This window comes from Camellia sinensis, chromosome 9, assembly GCF_055761805.1.
Source record: "Camellia sinensis isolate YWXY chromosome 9, ASM5576180v1, whole genome shotgun sequence".
Taxonomy (NCBI): domain Eukaryota; kingdom Viridiplantae; phylum Streptophyta; class Magnoliopsida; order Ericales; family Theaceae; genus Camellia; species Camellia sinensis.
This window is the reverse complement of record NC_138969.1, coordinates 200324197-200344497: the sequence shown is the minus strand read 5'-3', so window position 1 is coordinate 200344497 and position 20301 is coordinate 200324197. Positions and strand designations below refer to the sequence as shown.

Sequence of the window (20301 nt, the reverse complement as noted above, 5' to 3'; positions counted from 1 at the left end):
CCTCTACCCCAACTAGACTTATCATCTATGGATTTGTTAATCTGGAATTGCAGAGGTGCAGGGAACAACAAGTTTAAAAGGAATATGAGAGACCTAGTTCTAATCCATAAACCAAATTTGGTTGTCCTTATGGAAACTAAAGTTGAGTTCAAGGCTATGGGTTTGTTTTTCAATGGTATGGGTTTTACAGCTTCAGCTTATGTAGATCCAATAGGTCGTAGTGGGGGTATTGGATGGTATGGAACCCAAACTTAGTTAATGTTAGAGTGGTGGAAGCCAGCTCCTAGCAGATCACGACAACAATCTCTAGGCAGGACTACACTGACTGGATTCTTTCAGCTGTGTATGCAAGTCCAAACAGTAACATGCGTACTGATCTTTGGGATCAATTGGAGGATATGGCTCAAAATATGTCTGAACCCTGGTTAGTTGCTGGTGACTTCAATGACTTCACCACACCTAATGAAAAACGTAGCCTCCAAGGCCACCAACACCAGAACCTGAACCAAGACCTGAGAAGGAGTAGGAAATTCAACGAAAGGGTAGATAACTGCAATCTTATGGATTTGGGGTGCTCAAGACCACGGATGACTTGGTCTAACAACAGGAAAGGTTGGGCAAATACTATGGTAAGGTTGGATAGAGCCTTGTGCAATATAGAGTGGAGAACCAGCTTCCCAGATGGAGCAGTTTGCAACCTTCCTTGTACTTACTCAGACCACTCCCCTATGATGGTGTTTACTCAAGGTAAGTCTCCCTTTAACCCCACTTGTAAACCTTTTAAATTCATGGCTGCTTGGATTACTCATGAGGATTTTTAAAATGTTGTTGAAAATAGTTGGAACCAGAACCATGTCTCCCTAACTTGTAAGCTTTAGAAACTAGCTCAAGTAGCTAGTAGCTGGAATAAAGAGGTCTTTGGTAATATCTTTAGAAGGAAGAGATGGTTACTTGGGAGGATTGAAGGCATCCAAAAATCCCAGGCTTTAAACTATTCTCATAATCTCCATAATCTTGAATTGGATCTGGTTGAACAATATAACAAAGTGATGTATCAGGAAGAGCTTCTGTGGTTCCAAAAATGTAGATCTAACTGGATTACCCAAGGTGAGAGGAATACTAAATTCTTCCACCTTACCACTATTACCAAAAGGAAAAAGAGAAAGATTGAGATGCTCATGACTGATACTGGGGATTGGATTGATCAGCCTGACCAACTTAAGAACTTGATTACCAATTATTTTGTTAATCTTTTTAGCTATTCTCCTACTACTTCTTTTGATCACTGGAATAAATTGGCGCTTTGCAAGGTGACCCAAGAGAAAAACTTTATTCTTACTCAAAGTATTTCTAATAAGGAGGTTTGGAGGCCTGTGAAGAATATTAATGCTTTTAAGGCCCCTGGGAGAGATGGGTTTTAAGCTGTTTTTAATCATTCGTACTAGTCCATTATTGGTCCCTCTGTGTGTGACTTTGTGAGAGACTGTTTTGCTGGCCACCATATCCCAACTGAGATTAACAGAACTCTTGTTGCTTTGATCCCCAAAATTGACAATCTCGAGAATATTAAACAATTTAGACCAATCAGTCTTTGCAATGTGTCCTACAAAATTATTTCTAAAATCATTGTGAACAGGATTAGACCCCTTTTGAACAATATTGTGAGACCTAATCAATGCAGCTTTATCCCTGGCAGAAGCACTAGTGACAATATTATCATTTCCCAAGAAATCATCCATACTTTGACTCACAAGAAGGATAAGAAAGAGGGTATGATTTTTAAAATTGATCTGGAAAAAGCTTATGATAACATTTCCTGGGATTTCCTCAAACAGACCCTTCATGAATTTGAATTTGATAATAATCTTATTGACCTCATCATGTGTTGCGTTACTAGTGTTAGCACTGCTATTATTTGGGATGGTGAGCCTCTCCAAGAGTTTCAACCTCAAAGAGGGTTGAGACAAGGGGATCCCCTCTCTCCTTATCTCTTTGTGCTATGTATGGAGAGGCTTTCAAATATGATTAGCTTCCAAGCTGAGAATAGGTGTTGGAAAGGGGTTGAGGCAGCTAGAGGTGGGCCTATTATCACCCACTTATTCTTTACTGATGATCTCATGCTATTTGGTCAGGCCACTATGTCCAACTGTAACACTGTAATGCAGGTTATGGATGAATTTTGTGGCATACCTGGGCTGAAAATTAATTCCCACAAGTCTAAGATGTATGTTTCTCCTAACATTGATAGGAGGAAAGCTAGAGACATAAGTAACAACTGTGGTATTCCTCTTACTTCTGAATTGGGGAAATACTTAGGTATTCCCTTAATTCATGGGAGGGTTGGTGTGAGACATTTTAATGATATCCTTAACAAGATGCATAAAAGATTGGCAGGTAGAGCCACACTGATCCTATCAATGAGCTCTGATATCCCTTCCTACACTATGCAAACTATGTTGGTGCCAAAAAAAGTGAGCAATGACATTGACAAGATGAATCGAAATTTCATTTGGGGTGACACCCTGGAAAGGAAAAAAGTTCACCTAGTTAATTGGGATGTAGTGTGCAAAATGAAGAAGTATGAGGGTCTTGGGTTAAAAAAAGCCAGAGAACATAATCTGGCCTTGCTCTCTAAGTTGGGCTGAATATGATTAACAGGCATGAAGGCATGTGGTGTAAGGTTTTAAGGAATAAATACCTTAAAAATACTTCTCTGCAGGATTGGCCTAAAGGGAGGAAAGGCTCTCATCTTTGGAAAGGAATCATAAGTACTAGTACCATTCTCAGAAAAGGTATAAAATGGTCTGTGGGTGATGGTAAGACTGTTGATGTTTGGAAAGATTGGTGGTATGGTGACAAATCCTTTGCAGACTCTGTTTCCAGCCCTAACCTTAGCAATTCCACTGTTGATCAAAGGTGTGTTAAGGTTAGAAATTTAATGGGAGATGATGGACATTGGAATGAACATTGTGTTGCTAGCATCTTCCCATCTTCGATTGCTCTCTAATCCTGAATAATGATCCTCCTGGAAATTCCATCATGGATTCTCCTAGGTGGAAAAGTGCACCTGATGGGGTGTTTTCTGTTTCTTCTGCTTATACCCTCATACAAGGAAATCCTGAGCTGGGTGCAAATTGGACCTGGTTGTGGAAGCTTAGGCTCCCACAAAAACTTAAGGCTTTCCTTTGGACCATCCTCCATGGGAAGCTGCTTACTAATCACATGAGAATGAAGAGGGGCTTTACTAATGATCCTACATGCCCTTTTTGTAGTAAGGATGGGGACATTACCCATCTGTTTAGAGATTTTTATAAAGCTAAGGAAGTGTGGTTTGCTACCTTTGGCAGAATTTGGTGTTTGGATATGTTGAGAAAACCTTGGATGGATTGGCTCAAGAGTAATGCTAGAAACAAAAATCATTTTAGTAAAGACCTCTCTTGGTACTTAGTGTTTACTATGGCCTTATGGAAAATTTGGAAAAATAGAAATTCTTTTGTGTTTGATGGCATAAGCACCACCTACCAAGAAAGTGTCAAATTCATTTTTTCTTACTCTACAGATATCCACCAAGCTTTCTCAATTTAATCATTAATCCTAAACCAGCTTATAAACTTATCCATTGGTGCTTACCTCCTGCAGGTAGGATCAAGTTGAACACGGATGGGTGCAGGAAAGCTGGAGGAGAAGGCGGCTTTGGAGGACTTCTTCGTGATGAAAGAGGAGCGTGGATCTGTGGCTATTATGGCAGGATGCAAATGGCAACGAGTCTCGAAGCAGAACTGTGGGCAGTATATAAAGGCCTCGCTGTTATCTTGCAAAAGGGCTTATACAATGTTCTGATAGAGACGGACGCAGCCCAAGTGGTGAAGTTAATGGAGGAAGAAACTGCAAATAATTGTCCCTTCAAAAGTTTGGTGGATGATGCAAAAATTTTATTAAGAGGTTATGAATGCACAATTCAACACATTTGGAAATAAGGGAATTTATGCCAAACTCAGAGCAGCACAACCTGAAGTTATATTGGTGGTGAATGACCCGCCGGCTGAAATTCAAGGCTTGCTCGTGCGGAACATGATTGGCCTTTCTTGTGAACGGGCTTAGCCCTTGTTTGTCTCTTTTTCCTCCTGATGTAACCAAAAAAAAAAAAAAAAAAAAATTTATTTTCAAATCATGATACAAAAACTCAATACTCAAAATACAACTCTACACTCAAATCATAATTCTAAAACTAAACTAAATGGAAGTTTTTTTTCCATATTTTTTTATTTTTACTGATTTTTTTTTAATATTTTAAACAATTTTTTATTTTTGTAAATATATTTAAGAAGTATAATCTAGATATATTTAAGAAGTATAATATTTTGTGATTTTTTTTAAATTAAAAAAAATAATACATTATCTTATTTTGTTGTATTCAATGGATTTTTTTTATAAAAAAAAAATTGTATAAATTTTATACTTTTTAAATATATTTAGATTAAATTGATTTAATCTAGATATAATAGTGGAAATGAAAATGAAAAATTCTATTTATATATAAAAATTTATACAAAAAATATAATAAAGATGCTGTGAGAGTGATACTATTATAAATGTAAATCATATTTATGAGTGTTTTATTTTAAAGTGAAGGTTGATTAAACTATATCACTTTGTTTGAAAATTCTATATAAATTTATGTTTGTATATCATCACTCAATAAGAATGTATACATGTAGAATTTAATGATGAAAAGTTATACAATATAATCATGATGATAGGAAGAAGAAATGGTAGAAAAAAAGACAAGATGATAATTTAAAAAAAATTTAGGGCACGACATCAGCAATCCAAAGAGTAATTTATAATGAGATTACAAACCCCAAGAAGAAGAATGTAATTTTTTAAATGTGAGGTTTTTGTTTCACATTTAAAAAAATTATATTATTTTCCTAGAGGTTTGTAATCTCATTCCAAATTGTCCCTTGGATTGCTAATGTCATGCCTTAAAATTTTCTAAATAACTATCTTGCCCTTTTTCTTACCATTTATTCTTTCTATCATCATAACTACTAGGGGTGTGTGCGATGCAGTTCAGGCGGTTTAAAAGTAAAATTATAAATCCAATGGCGGATTAGCAGATTAGTAAATTGACAAATTGCGATTTGAGAGATTTTGGACTGATTGGCGGATTGAAGAATATTCTAACCAATTCTCAAGCCTTTGCATAATATATAACACTAATTTGCATAAGATTTTTCATATATATAATACAAACTAATTTTACATAATATTTTTCAAATATATAACTACTAATTTGTAATAAATTTTACATATTAAATCTCTTTCATACTCATTTTTATTTTGATAGTTCATTATAGGTTAAAAAATATATATGTATTAACTATAGCGAAACGGAGTGGTTTCGAAAACGAATTAATGGATAGAGCGGTACGATTTGATACGGATAGGTGTAGTTTTAGAGGATTAGGGGGTATTTTGCACAGCTCTAACGACTACATTCTAAAACTTTCCATTATTAAACATATTTTTATTGAATGATGATATACCAACATAAATTTTATATAAAATTTTCAAACACAATGATATAACTCAATAGCCACCTTTTACTTTAAAATAAAAACACATATAAACATTATTTATATTTACAATAATATCAATATCACAGCATTCTTGTGATACTTTTTGTACAGATTTTTATATATGAATATAATTTTTCATTTTTATTTCCACCATTATAATCTAGATTAATATAACTTCGATATATTTAAAAAGTATAAAATTTGTACAAAAAATTTTCAAAAAATCCATTGAATACAACAAAATAAGATAATGTAATAAATTTTTGTATTTTTATATTTTTTTTTGTATTTGATGAATTAAAAAAAAATCACAAAATATTATACTTTTTAATAAGTATATATAGATTAAATGTATCTAAAGAATAAAATAAATAAATAAATAAAACTCAATTCTTTTGTGTGAGTTAAACCAAAGAAAATGATTGTTATTTTCTTTGAAATGACATGAATAAAATATCTACATTATTTTATTATTTTATATGTATAAAGATTAAAGGGTAAAATGTCATTTTAATCTGACAAGGGAATAACTGTAATTTTTCAAATGTGAAGGGATTTTGTATTAAACAGAAATCTTAGGGGATGTCAGTGAAATTTACCCAAAAAGAAAATAAAAAAAAGTCTTTACCATTAAAATGTCACCAGTTATAATTTACAGCTTGGGAGAATTTAATTTTAACACAATTTCTTCCATTTGTAGAACAGACCAGATCTACACTTCTCTATTGAGGTTATAATGGAAGGATAGTAAACACACTCTGATAATAACAAAGTGACCATCAATGACAAATTTTTTTACATGCCATACCCAGTGATTCCATGTGAATTAACTTGAATCACCTTAACATCCTGCGCTCTCATGTCTGAGTCAGCCCAGATCAAAGATGCAGCCGTTGAGTCAATGTTTAGCATCCGTTTCTTCCCTCCAGGTGGAGATCCTTTCAAAGGCAATCCCGCAGGACTCTCATGTGAGGTCAGGCAGCTTTCAGTGGAACAATCAGCCCTATGAGGATGGATTCCAGGTGGCACCTGTAAAGAGTGTAAGCCCAGAGGACCATGGGAGGAACTTGCTGCCGGTGCCTCTGTTCCTAATTCTTGATAATTCTGTTTGTCTTCCTCAGTATTTGCGTCTCCAATAATTTGATTGGCAAGCATCTTGCACGCTCTCTCCAGCATGGCCATATATCTTCGTTCTGCGTCCTGGCGTATCTGCAAATGCTTCTCAGCCTGAACAATCAATTTGATAAAGAATGAGCCAACTTGGAACAAAGACCCAGACCAAGCCCACTAAATTTCTAATGGAAAGGTCGGTTGTGCAATTTAACAATAAATCAGTTGTCACAGTAAACTAAGTTTAAGTTTTAAAACAGTTTTAAAACTAGGCAAGCCATTTACTAGTACTCTTCTAGTTAAAGGAAATTAAAGCTCACCATACCATTTAATGACACCGGCTCTACTATCTATTATTTTGAGGAACAGTATAAACAAATCCACTTCTCCACAGTTGAAGGGAACTTACTTCAACTTGCAGATGTAGTTTACTTTGTATTTCCATTTGAGCTCTCAATGCCTCCTTGACTTCATAACCCCTAAACATGGCATCGGTCCCTCAGACATTCTAGAAATTTCAAGCGTTGCAATAAAGCTAACACCTACGCAGCAATTAAGGTACTCTTGAAGGAAAAAAGTTAAGCATTTGAAGGAAACACGAGAAGTCTGTCTTACTCATTCATATCAGTAGTTGGCAAGCTTGGAGAAGAATTACTGGCATGAGGACTTTCTAGAGGGTAAGAAGCTGAGATTCCTTCCATTCATTGGCAAAATGAATTAATTTGAAGGCTAATAAACATGTACCCAGTATGTATTAAAACTATACCTACCATCTTTAGGAGCCTCACCCAAATCTTTCCCAGATTGCTTACCTAGTCTGTATTTCTGTGACATAGCAAGAAACATCACAGCCAAAATAACTTGATAAGATTATCATCTTCATTCCAAGCTACATTGGTTTATTGAGTGGAATCAGAAACTACATAGTTAATAATGGAAAAAACCTGGAGGTGACTCTTCAAGTGGAAAAGGGTCAGTCCCTTCACACCCATTGTCCTCAAAATTGCCTTAGGTGTAGCTTCTGCAAGTTTTATTCATTTCATATAAGCATCAACATACTGAAACAATAATCATGCAAGTGCTTCTTAAAGAAAATCCAAGTTCGAAACAGTCATCAGCAAGAACAGAAATAATTTTTATAAATCTATCAAGCACAGAGCAACTCATGGACAACTCGGTCACATTGTAACTAAGCTCTTTCAATTTCAACCTGTTCAGCTGCCTAAAAAGAATGAACCCATTCCTGAGTTTCAGCATTGTCTACTTAATACAAATGAAACGGTAATTCTCAATACAGAACATACTGATCTCTGAGATCAGTTGTAAATGTTGGATTATGCTCACAAAAAAGCATGGTTTGGCAAATTAACAGGTTTGAGGTTAGGAACCCGAAGAAGCCAAGCTGGAAGAGGGATATATTCAAGACTGGATGAAGGTCAAACAACATCCATGTGGACCATGTCTGGCCACCTAAACTTCAACAGCCTAATACTTGTCTGAGCACACATCAATACATTATCAATGAATCGAACTGCTAATTGGATGCAACAGCTCTTGACTTTCAAGAAATATAAGTCCCACAAAAGATCATAGAACGTTGTAAGAATAAAAAGTATTAAATCAGGAACCCCAAGGGGTTGGCCTGGTGGCAAGACCTTTGGGTCTTGGGGGTGTACTTCCTCCAAAGTTCAGGGATCGAAATCTCTTAGGTTTTAACAATTCCTTGGGGCCATCGGACTAGGGAAAAACCCTTGAATTAACCGAGGTGCACTTGTGGAAAATTCCTTGCCGAGGGCCTGTGCACCCCTAGGGATTAGTCGGGCTTTGATTTGGACACTCCAATGCCAATCAAAAAAAAAAAAAAAGTACTAAATCAGGTGGAACCATGTGCGTTGGATTATTTTAGCTCACACATATTTCAATACGGTAGATAGCCGCGGATGCAGGAAGCACACCTAAGGGTGGCCAAATTATATTCATTAAAAATTGACAACAAAGTTCTAATTATTCTATTATTGGCAAAAACATCATGCCTAAGTTATATTAATAATACACGTCTACAATCATAAAAAACTAAAAAAATCCATTCAGTAAGTTAAGAAGATAGACATGTACAAAACAAAAAAGTAAATTTTCCACATTGTATAAAATAACAAGGATAAAAAGAAAAATACATATGAACTTTTTCTCACTTATCAACAACAAAAAAGGTAAATTTCTCCATATAATGGTTTGTGTCGTGTTAACATATAATGCCAAAAACATTCTGCCCTAGTCAAAAATACCAAGTATATGGAGATATTAAAGCCTTTTTTTTTTTCACAGATTAAATTTCATAAAATTAATCTCTACTAGATGGAAATTATTCATAAAAATATTTAATTTCAACTCACATTTCTCCAATTTAAAAAACTAAACCTTATTTTTATCTATTTAATTTATCAGATAGACTCTAAATTGTAAACAAAAAGATCAGATTATGAACAAAAAGATTATGTTGACCTTAAAATTCTATTTTACATATTTTTTATTTGACTCAACGGGATTACATAAGCTATTTAAACAAAACATGGCATGTTTTCATGAAAATAACATTAAAATATGTAACTAATTCATCTTTAAATGGGTTATTCGTGTCAACTTTGTGTTATGTGAGTTCGACACTGACTTGACTAGTTTATTTTCCATGTTATTGTGTCATGTCATAATCGGATTCATGTCAATAAATGATCAATCCTAATAACATGCTAACTTTGTGTACAATTACTGTTGTATTAATGTGTCGTGTTGGAAATTGCCACTAATTACTTCCCTCGTTGTTAATAATTTAGTGTATATAAATCTTACAAATACAATATAGATGTCCCTTTGAAGAAACCACTATACTTCTGGTTTTCTAAACATTGGCTGGGGGCTGTTGCTTTACTATTTACAGTCTCAGTATCAAAACAGGAGCATTACATGGAGGAAACAAAAAGCTTATCAGGGGCCACCGCCCCCCGTATCCCCCCTTTTGTCTGCCACTGAAGATAGAATACAGATGCATACGCATGGACAAATACATATACAGGGATTCCCCCATGAACCTATCCTCAACGATATAATTGAACTAAAAGCAAGTATAATTGAACTAAACTTCAACAGACTAATAATTGTCTCAGCACCATTTGTAAGTGGATCGCAATTCAATACATTATATCAACGAATTGAAGTGTTAACTGGACATGACAGCTTTTGACTCAGACTTTGAAATTTGACAAGCATGGCAAGCATAGCAGGAACTTGAAATCCAATAGTTGGTTTCAAGAAATGTGGAATGTTGTAAGAATAAGAAGTATTAAATCAGGTGTGTTGGTTGATTTTAGATCACATATAGTTCACTAAGGTAGAATACAGATATATAAGCATGGACATATGCATCTACAGGGATTCCCCCAAAAAACACATCCTCAACACTATAATTGAACTCAAAGCAAAGATACACAGTGAATAAATTTCTCTGGAGATGCATACGAACACTTAACAGGGGATATGAAGAGGAGGACGAGGAGGTGGAAGTGGTGAGTATTTTTCATGAACAAATGAAGCAAGAACATGTTAATTTGGAAGTGACTCAATAAGAATTATGGCCATAGCTTAAACAAAATGGTGACATGGTTCAAGCAACCCAGCAGGCCCAAAAAGTCAGGGTAAAGCTTTGTGGAGTTGTGTGCTTGTCATTAAAAACCAATCAGACACCACCAGCCAGAAATCTTAGCCACAGTTCAGATATCATCCCAGGTAAGATAGTGGTGGTAAAGTCACCAAGTTAAACTGGAATAACAACCTAAACAGAGAAATGAGAACAGCGTGACAGATATTCAATTGCTCTGCACTCCTAGCTTCTTCTTTTTCTTGTTGTGCAACTTAAATATGTTATCAAGCAATTATATGATGAAACATGAAGGAAGATAAGTGTGAAATAAAAAAATTTCAAATAAAGGAAGATATCATAAAAAGGGAAGGAGAATAGTGAAAAGGAAAAATGAAATAAAGAGCAGAATGAAAAGGAAGTTGAAATAAAAAGTAGAAATATATTGAAGGATGCCGAAATTCAATGAAGAGAATAGAAGGACAAGCAAGGGTGCAAAATGACTCAAGGATGGTATTATTCTTTTTGGCTAAGACATGTTCCTCTCAATTACTCATTCTATGAGAGCCTTAGTGGCATAGAGGCTGAGCAGGAGCGGGGTCAGGGAAGGACAACATCTAGAGCTAGAAGAGTTTATGTTTGGGAGTATCAAGGAAAATTTTATGTATTATTTCATATAGTAAATATTATTATTTTTTGCTTAGTTGGAATTTAAAAGAGAAATTGTCTATTGTACATAACCACAGTACCACATAAAACTATTAAACAAAATTATAGTAAATTTTTATTACAAAAGTAACAATTCATCACCACATCGCACAACTTCAGCATATAGCTTAGCTCGTTCATCTTTAGCACTCGAGTGCTCGATTAGTGAGCTATTACACACTCTTTCAAGGGTGGTTGCTTCTAGGCAAAACTCCTTGCTATCTCAGCACCCCTACCTCCTTTATCACTAAACAGTCATTTAAGGGCCTTAGCTAGTGATTTGGGTTATTTCCCTCACAACGATGAAGCTGATCTCCCATCGTCTTACTGGTTGACCTTGACCCTTGTTATTTTGAGATCATGTCTAATATTCAGAGTTTGCCTTGAAACAATACTTCACCCTCCAGATGTTCAGTCAACTACTGCACCTCAATGCATTTTGGGGAGATCTAGCTAACTCTGGTTTGAGTGGCATTTCATCCTTAACCACAACTCATCTATTGATTCTTCAACATCAGTTGGTTTGGACCTCCACTTAGTTTCACCCAAACTTCATCATCGTCATGGATAGATCACCCAAGCTCGGGTCCATAAGCAGTTACAACATAGTTGTTCTCACTACGACTCCTATCGGTTTGCTTAACCAAGTCACTTAACATATATCTGATTTTTTATTCATCAATCTTCACAGAACCCAAATTGAAACAATAAAAATATCCATATTTTAATTCCTGAGAGAAAAGTCAGAAACTAAGATAAACATTTATTCTCTGCATATTATATTTTTCCTTTGTAACTTTTCGTTTGTTTCTTTGGGATACAAATGTTTGAGAGCAGTTTCATCAAAGTTGGAATTGTGATCCTATCTTAATAGAAACATGGGTATAACTCAATTCTTGCTTTGAACTGCAGAATTGCGATTCTAGGGCTGAAAGGTCGCCATCAATGGGTGGTCCCAGCAACTAACATGAGGCCATAAAACTCTGTAGTGCATGCAGTAACATCTTTCATCAACCTCTCCAATCTCTATACAAGGTGTCCTTCCCTCTAATATGTAAAACACAGTACGTGTGCAGTTATGTCAAAAGTTGTTACGCCTTTAGCAACAACCCTTGTCTGAAGTAATACTTTTTCCTCCCATTGTCTTGCCATAGTACCATAGTTAGCAAAACCCAAGTGCGTGCAACTTCTTTTTACTTTTCAGGAATAGTTTCCTTTTTGCTATACTTACCAACTGCATATCTTTATTTTTTTGCGTGCATATATATATATATATATACACACTCTGAGCTCCTCTTTTGGACTTTTGATTATCTAGACTTGCTTAAGTTATGCCCTATGTACCCCTTCCTAAGTTCCTACTTCTATCAATGATATGGCAAGGAGGAGGAGTGCCACGTCTATTTAAACGCCTAGCCAATATTTGTCCATTCCAATGCACATTACTGCAACAACTGTTAGAAAGATACATAACCTCACATGCAAACACAGTGTAACTTATTTTTCTACTTTCTGATTAGCTGATTCATGTTTCTTTTCATTATAGCTTAGCTTCCAGTTCTGTTGCCTTAGGCTGGGATACAAATAGGATCATGTGATGCTTTATCTAGGGAATCCTTATTTACTTGTGATTGCAATTGCAACTCATACAAGGGAATGAAAAGCAAACAGAAAAATAATTTCAGCTTCAAAGATTCTTACCCAAATTACATGGAAGCGTGCCATTGTCAACAGGATACCGTGACTTGTATTGCAACTGAGATTATTGTTCTCCCCATTGTTGGTATTCAAATCATAAGGTACTGACTGACCCATGCTAATTTTAAAGATAAAAATAAAAATAAAAATAAAAATACTTGAGATGTATGAAATTCTCAGTGCAAACCGCCAATGATTATCTACTGAACAAAAATGGCAGCACTAAAAGGCAAGCAACATAACATTAGTAATGATGCTCGGATCTAATGGTTAAATTACCAAACAACGAAAGGAAAATCCCATTCACAAAACGATTGATCTGAGAGATTTATGGAAAACAATCACTAAATATGTCAAGTAAAGTAGAGGCGAATTATAAAATTTTTTTGATAAATAAAAATAAATAAATGAAACTCCTTTTTCCCCTTTTGGGGTGGTAAAAGAAAAGAAAGAAGAAAGAAAAAGAAAAATAGTAAAGGGCGGAGCAGAAGAAAACGGGAAGGGAATACTAACTAGTGGGGCCTCCAAGCTGAGTGACGGCATCAACAAATCGGTCGTGAAGGTCGGCAGTCCATCGGAGACGAGGTTTAGGATCGGAAGTGAGGACGAGGCATGGGTCTCCCTTGTGGTGAATATTAATATTAATATTAATATCCTCCTCCTCCTCCTCCTCCTCCTCCTGCTGCTGCTGCGAAGACACGATCACTTCGTGGTGGGTCTGAATCAACCTGGGAAACATCTATCTACGCCTATCCTCTCAAAAAACCACAACCACCACCCACCCTCCCAACTCCCGATATTGTGAATGAGAAAAAGATAATCAAGGAAAACACACACACACAGCGCTATTCACTCCAAAAAGCAGCAACCAACCAACCAACCAGCCAGCAAAATACCACACCAAACATAATACTCCTACTTACAATGTCATTTTTACCCCCATGCATCTCTCTTTCCCCTCCTCTTTCATAGCGTAAGAAAGGAATCCATAAAATATGTAATTCGATTGGGTTCGGTTCAGTTCAGTTCAGTTCAATTAAGTAGGTTTGGATTAATTTTTTAAATTCGTTGTTCAATTTTGGATTGAAAAATTAAAAGTTCGTAGTCCACGAATTAGTTCCGGATTGAACCCTATAGTTCTGGATTAGAACCGATCCGGACCGTATACAGAATAGCCTATATTTATATTATACAATAATATCTTCTCTTATTCCATATAAAACCTAAACCCGCATAGTATCTTTTGTTTGTTAGTTTTTGATTTTAATTTATAATGGTCTAAATACTTATGGTGGAACTAATTTTCTTATAATTGTTTAAACTCTAGAATAGTATGTTGATATTGTGGAACTAATATGATACTATGTTTATATTTTTATGATATTAAAATGTTATATATTTTTTTATTATTTAATTATGTGAATCCGTTGTCCTAAACCGATCCAATCCGTATTTAAATAGATTGATTTAGATTGGTTCCACGATTTAAATGGATTGGATTAGTTTCAATTTTTCAGGAACTGTAGATAATGGATTGGTCCTGATTTTACCCTAATCCGAACCAATCCAAACCATGCTCTCCCTTACTCTTTCAACAACTCCTTTTCCAAAAACAAAACGTAATAAATATATATTTTTTAACTAGGTAAAAAAACAAGTTAAGAGAGTGTTTGAAAAGATCTAAATAAATATATTTTTTTAATTTTTTACAAAAAATATATAAAAAATAAAGAGATGCTGTAATTTAAAAAAAAAAAAAAGACACCCACTTTTGTATGGACGCCAAATAGTGCTTGAGTGATTCAAGAATGTGAATTTGTTTTATTTATTTATTTTTTTTTACATTTTCATGAACAATCTTAATATTATAAAATTAAGAAACATACAAACATAAGATCATTTTCATCAAATCTCTTTAACTTTTAATAAAAAATTAAACTTATAAAATAAGAGATTGTCAAAATTTATCACCAAACTTAAAATTTTTTTATCATCAAATCACTCTATTCAAATAGACCGTTAAACCAATTTGTTCAAATGTCAGGTATATATACCTCTATCTATTCTATTCTATTCTATTCTATTATATAAAATAAACGACTCCGTTACGTAGCTCGAAAGGTGATGGCTCGAGAGTGGCTCGAATTGATGAATTTGCTGCTCTGCTACGCGGGATACAACCATAATTGTTTTGATGAGAGAGAGAGAGAGAGAAATGATGGAGTTACTGTCATAAAGATCCATTCTTCCAAGGTAAGCGATGGTGGTGGGGTTCAATTTTGCATATAAAAATAGTATACCCAATTTTTTTAACGAATCAAAAAAGCGATTTCCCAAAAAAACTAAACAGAATTCGAACCCCAAAAATCCCCTTTCGCACTTGAAATTCCTCTCATTTTCTCGGATTTCGGGAAAATTTGAGGGAAAAGTTTTGATTTTTGGATTTTTTGAAGAAAGAATGTTGTGCAGAATGATACCCAGGAAGAGGAGGACAGGAAAGGTCCTGTGTACCTGAATGTTTACGATCTCACTTCCATCAATGGCTACACTTACTGGGTCGGCCTCAGAGTCTACCATTCTGGCGTACAAGGTTCGATAAATTGTTTATTTTTTGTGCTTGATCTGGTAGTTAATTTGGTTGTTTGTTGAGTATTGTTATGCCTTTGTTTGGTTGGCGAGAAAACAAAGGCATGAGAGAATGAGAGGGATGAGGCGAGAGAGGTCAGAGGGATGAGGTGAGAGTGAGTGAATTAGAGGGATGAAGCGAGAAAGGTGAGACCGATGAAGCAAGAGTGAGAGAGAGGTGAGAGTCAATTTGTTGAAGGTCGTATATTTGTACTTTCAAGCCATTCGAGCTCGAAATATTCGAGCTACGGATCGTATTTGTAAAATAAAAGTCTAAATTTGTGGGTTGAAGCCTTCATTTCTTTGTACTAACATGTATTTTGCTTTCTTCAATTACACTTTTTAATTTCATAAAAGTTCATTTATTATCTCATAAGTACTCTACAGTTAATTTACAAATTAATAATTGTTAATAATTGATACTTGAAATTTAAATTTATTTTTTACATACAGATTACACAGGTAAAATAAATATAAATCTTATTCATTACACGAATATTTTTCATCATTAAATCCATTCATAATTAAGGATAAATTATCAATAGGTCATAATAATTAGATTTAATTATCATCACGTCATATTAAAAATAAATTCTAGTCAAATCGTCGCTAAAAATAATTTTTTATGATATTTTTTTGCATATGTCGCTAAATATTAACAATTAGTAACTTTTTTTGGTCACGATTGGTATAAGTTATCGTTCAAACTTACAATTAGTGATATTTTTCTGTGACGAATTTTTCAAATTGTCATTAAAAGTTGAAAATTAGTGACTTTTTTATGACTAAATTTTTAAACTGTTATTGAAAATTAACAATTAGTAACGTTTTTTTAATAGTGTTTGATAAAAAAATTTCATTAATTTTCACATAACCTATTAGACAATAAATTTATTTATTAGGACCTATACATAATTCTCCATAATTAATTTAGTTTCGTTTTTTTTTTAAAAAAATGAAAATTTCACTTGTAACTACTTATTTTTTGTCATTTATTTATATATATATATATATATATATTTCAGAAGACTTTAAATAATTTCAATTTTACCTTAACTCTTATTAATTTATCTCATACCCTCACATTTAAACAGGAAAAAAAAATTACATTTAAACCTCAAATTTCAAATCATGGACTCTCTCATCATTCCATTAGTTACCCAAATCCCTTCAGCGGGGCGCTCCCAAGTTCTCTCACTCTTCTGCTCTCTTCTTCGATCAGCTCGTGAATTTACGGGCTACAACATCATGGACTACACGAAGCGTTGAACAATCGACGCTTTTCGACTTCACATAGACCTCGCTGACTTGTCGGCGATCCCCACTGCCTTCTTTGTTGGAAAGTTTTAGCTCGAGGTTCCCTGAAGACAGGTCATCGTATGTTCACTCTACACACCCAAGGTCATGAGCGTCACGGAGATCAAGCACTAAATCGAACAACCATGATTACGTTGAATGTAAAAATTGTTGGAAATAGTTATAAAATTTTGGATAAAATCAGAATTTTTTCCTAAGTTCGGTCTATTTTTTAGGTGGGCCCCGAGTGTTGATTTACTCGGGTCAAAGTGGTAACGCGTTCTATGCCGCGTTGTGATTCACGTGGTATATTTGGTTGCTCAAAACCATTACCGAGTGAATGGAAAATTGAAACCAAAGTGTGCTCCATAGAAATGGAGTTTTGGTGGAAATTCCTTAAGGTTGTAAATTGGCTTGTCCCACATTGATTTGGTGGGAGGTTTTGAAAGGGTTTATAAGGCTTAGGGTGAGATACTTGGGGTGTGCCCCAAGGGGTACCCAAGTGTTTTAGAGGGAGAGGTTATGGGCAAAAAGGGCTAGACCCATTGGACCCAAAAATCACCACGCGCGCCGCCGTCCGTCCAGTCGGGCTGCGCGCGCCGCCGTCCGTCCAGTCGGGCTGGGCGCGGATGTGGGGTTGGGCTTCTAATCTTTTTGGGCCAAAAACATTTGAATTTAATTTTATTTTTTATTAAAATAAAATCCAGAATTCAAATTAAATTAGTTTGGATTTTTTGTTCATCCAAACAGGGCCCTTCCCGGTTTCAAACAGAAATAAACTGTTTTGAAATTAATGCACACCCAAACAGGGTCCTTCCCGTAATTGCTATCTGTTTGAATTCAAAACCCAACAGGTATCATACCTGTTCAATTCAAAACCAAGAGCCACATACCTGTTCAATTCAAATCCAAGAGCCACCTTCACATCTATAAATAGGACCACCCTCATTTGATGTTTTGTCAATTCAGAAATTTCGTATTTCACATCTGCTATTTATATTCTTCATCTTGCTGCATTTTATTTTCGAAAGAAAGAGTGTAAACACTTAGTGTGTTCGTAAGGCAAACAATTTGTAGTACTGCTATTGTTTGTGGTAGATCATTTCATCCTGGGAGATAGACGTCCAAATTCTGAAAGCACCGTGGAGAGGACGAATCTGTCTTAAGGACACAGTGTTAAACACTGGACTTGATCAAAAAGTTATTCATATAAATTAACCAAGTAAGTTGTTTAATTTAATTCTGTTTTTATTTGTTTATTTAATCAGATTTTTAATTTTGTTTTTGTAACAAAATAAAATCTGTGGTTTTATTTATTTATTTTTATTTTGAGTTTGATTTTTGTAATCAAACATATTCTCTCATTTTCTCTATTTCATTAAATTCTATTTGTTGTTGTGTACACAATAGAATTAAATCTTTTAAATACAGTGAAGATTGTCCAACAATCTTAAGACAGATCCGTTTTTGGGTATCTTCATTGTATTTAATTTTATGTGTTTTCAAATTAATATTCTGGTTGGAAAAACAAACAGTGATTTATGCTATTTGACAGATAGTAGTAATATACTGTCTCTTTTCTTTGACAACAACTAGTAGTACGATACTGGTGTCATTAACAATTCAGAATATTATTTGGTATTACAGAAAATTCTTGTGATATTTTATTTTTCTAGTTTTAGTAACAAGGAAAATAAAATTAATTTGTTGTTATAATTTATTTTCTGGTTTTAGTAACTAGAAAATTATTTTGTGTTTTAATTTATTTTCTAATTTTGGTAACTAGAAAATTATTTTGTGTTTGTTCTGATTTTTGTAATCAGATAAGTTTTGTGGTATTTTATTTTCTAGTTTTAGTAACAAGAAAAATAAAATGATTTTGTGTTATAATTTATTTTCTGGTTTAAGTAACTAGAAAATTAATTTATGGTTTGGTTTTCTGATTTTTGTAATCAGATATTATTTCGGTATTTTGTTTTACTAGTTTTAGTTACAAGGAAAATAAAATTATTTTGTATTGTAATTTATTTTCTGGTTTTAGTAACTAGAAAATTAATTTTGTTAATCAATCATGTAACTTTGTGACTCGGTCACAATCTGTTAATTTTATAAGTGACTTATGGTTTCGTTTGGTAGACCACTTATTTTTTGAACCCTTTGTGAAAAGGTGTTAATTCTTTTGACTTTATTATAGTTCATCGTGAGTATACATGGAAGAATTTGTTTCTAGAGTAAAAATATTAGTTTTACAAACTAGTTTTATTTTTATTACAATGTGGATTCATAGTCTTGAATTGTTTCTGCACTTGAGTCGGAAAATATATATATATATATATATATATATATATATTCACAAGAACATTTTAATGCATATTTAATTTGTTTATTTATGTACAAATCAAACTTATTAAATGGAGGTATGTTTTGTCATTTTAAAGTTTAATGTTTAAATGCGTTGGATTTTATTTATGAGTAGAATCCTTTTATTTCATGATGCAAGTGATGGGATCGTGCATGATTAATTTATTTTGTTAATTCATTATTTTTAGTTGATGCGTTTGATATGCATGTATGATATCAACTCAAGTTATTTCTTAAACAATAATTTCAAGTGATTTGGAATGATAAATTGTTATGTCGACTTAGGACATAAGCAGGTTAATTTGAATATTTCTAATCAATTTTGAATGGGTGTTTGAACACCAAAGAAATTTAAACATGAAGATGTATGTAATTATATCGGTCTGTTTAATTGGGAAGTAATTTAAGAAATTTTTATGTTGATTATTGAATTATGTGACATGAGATGTCATTAATAATTATTTTACTTGCGTAGTAGAATTTATTAAATCATGAACCATTTTATTAATATGGGGGTGTATCTCTTGCATTAGTTGAGATAATTTAATTTTCTTCTGTCACAAATATTTTTATGACAGTGACATTTACTTGTTATTGAGTTGCAAGAATGTATACAATCAAATGGGTTTTTGAATTGTTTGATTCTTAGGCAAAAATTTTTATGAGGATATGATTTTGTCAAAACATTAATTCTGACTTGAGTAGTCATAATTATTTTGGTTTTTTCTTGAATTTATTTTAAAATTCATTGATTTATATTAGAAGTGATAGGGGTGGTGAATATGATGCACCATTAAATGAATTTTGTGCACAACATGGCATTATTCACCAAACTACAGCCCCTTATTCTCCACAGCAAAATGGAATTGCTGAAAGGAAGAATAGAACTCTCAAAGAAATGATGAATGCCATGTTACTAAGTTCAGGCTTACCACAGAACTTGTGGGGGGAAGCAATATTGTCTGCTAATTATGTTCTTAATAGAATACCCCACAAGAAAACCAACAGCACTCCTTATGAATTGTGGAAAGGTCGACCACCTTCCTACAAATACTTAAAAAATGTGGGGGTGTTTGGCAAAAGTTAAAGTACCTGTTCCTAAAAAGACAAAGATTGGACCAAAAACAGTAGATTGTGTGTTTATTGGTTATGCTCAGAATAGTAGTGCATATCGGTTTCTGACTTATAAATCAGATATACCTGATATAAATGTAAACACTATTATAGAGTCAAGGAATGCTGTGTTTTTTGAACATGTCTTTCCTTACAAGAAAGGACAGGAATTAAGTT

General features: G+C 33.9%; 2 protein-coding genes across 7 annotated transcripts; one reads left to right on the top strand and one right to left on the bottom strand.

The window, feature by feature from the left end:
- The first annotated feature begins 266 nt into the window (after positions 1–266).
- LOC145798969 (uncharacterized) lies at positions 267–4097 on the top strand. The gene is made up of 2 exons (XM_082888482.1): positions 267–747; positions 3640–4097. The coding sequence occupies exons 1-2, from the start codon at positions 366–368 to the stop codon at positions 3975–3977; spliced, it is 720 nt and encodes a 239-aa protein (XP_082744608.1). The 5' UTR covers positions 267–365; the 3' UTR covers positions 3978–4097.
- A 2096-nt stretch (positions 4098–6193) lies between these two features.
- Positions 6194–13670, bottom strand: LOC145788878 (protein PHR1-LIKE 3-like). Of its 6 annotated transcripts, none has more exons than XM_082888473.1 (6): positions 13243–13670; positions 7637–7713; positions 7463–7517; positions 7308–7377; positions 7102–7171; positions 6194–6791 (listed from the first exon to the last, which is right to left on the bottom strand). In XM_082888473.1, the coding sequence occupies exons 1-6, from the start codon at positions 13466–13468 to the stop codon at positions 6378–6380; spliced, it is 912 nt and encodes a 303-aa protein (XP_082744599.1). In that variant the 5' UTR covers positions 13469–13670; the 3' UTR covers positions 6194–6377. The 6 variants fall into 6 exon arrangements, with proteins under 6 accessions (XP_082744599.1, XP_082744596.1, XP_082744598.1 ...); XM_082888470.1 differs by having other exon boundaries at positions 6194–6809; positions 7308–7386; positions 13243–13633; XM_082888472.1 differs by having other exon boundaries at positions 7308–7386; positions 13243–13628.
- Between the last annotated feature and the right edge of the window lie 6631 nt (positions 13671–20301).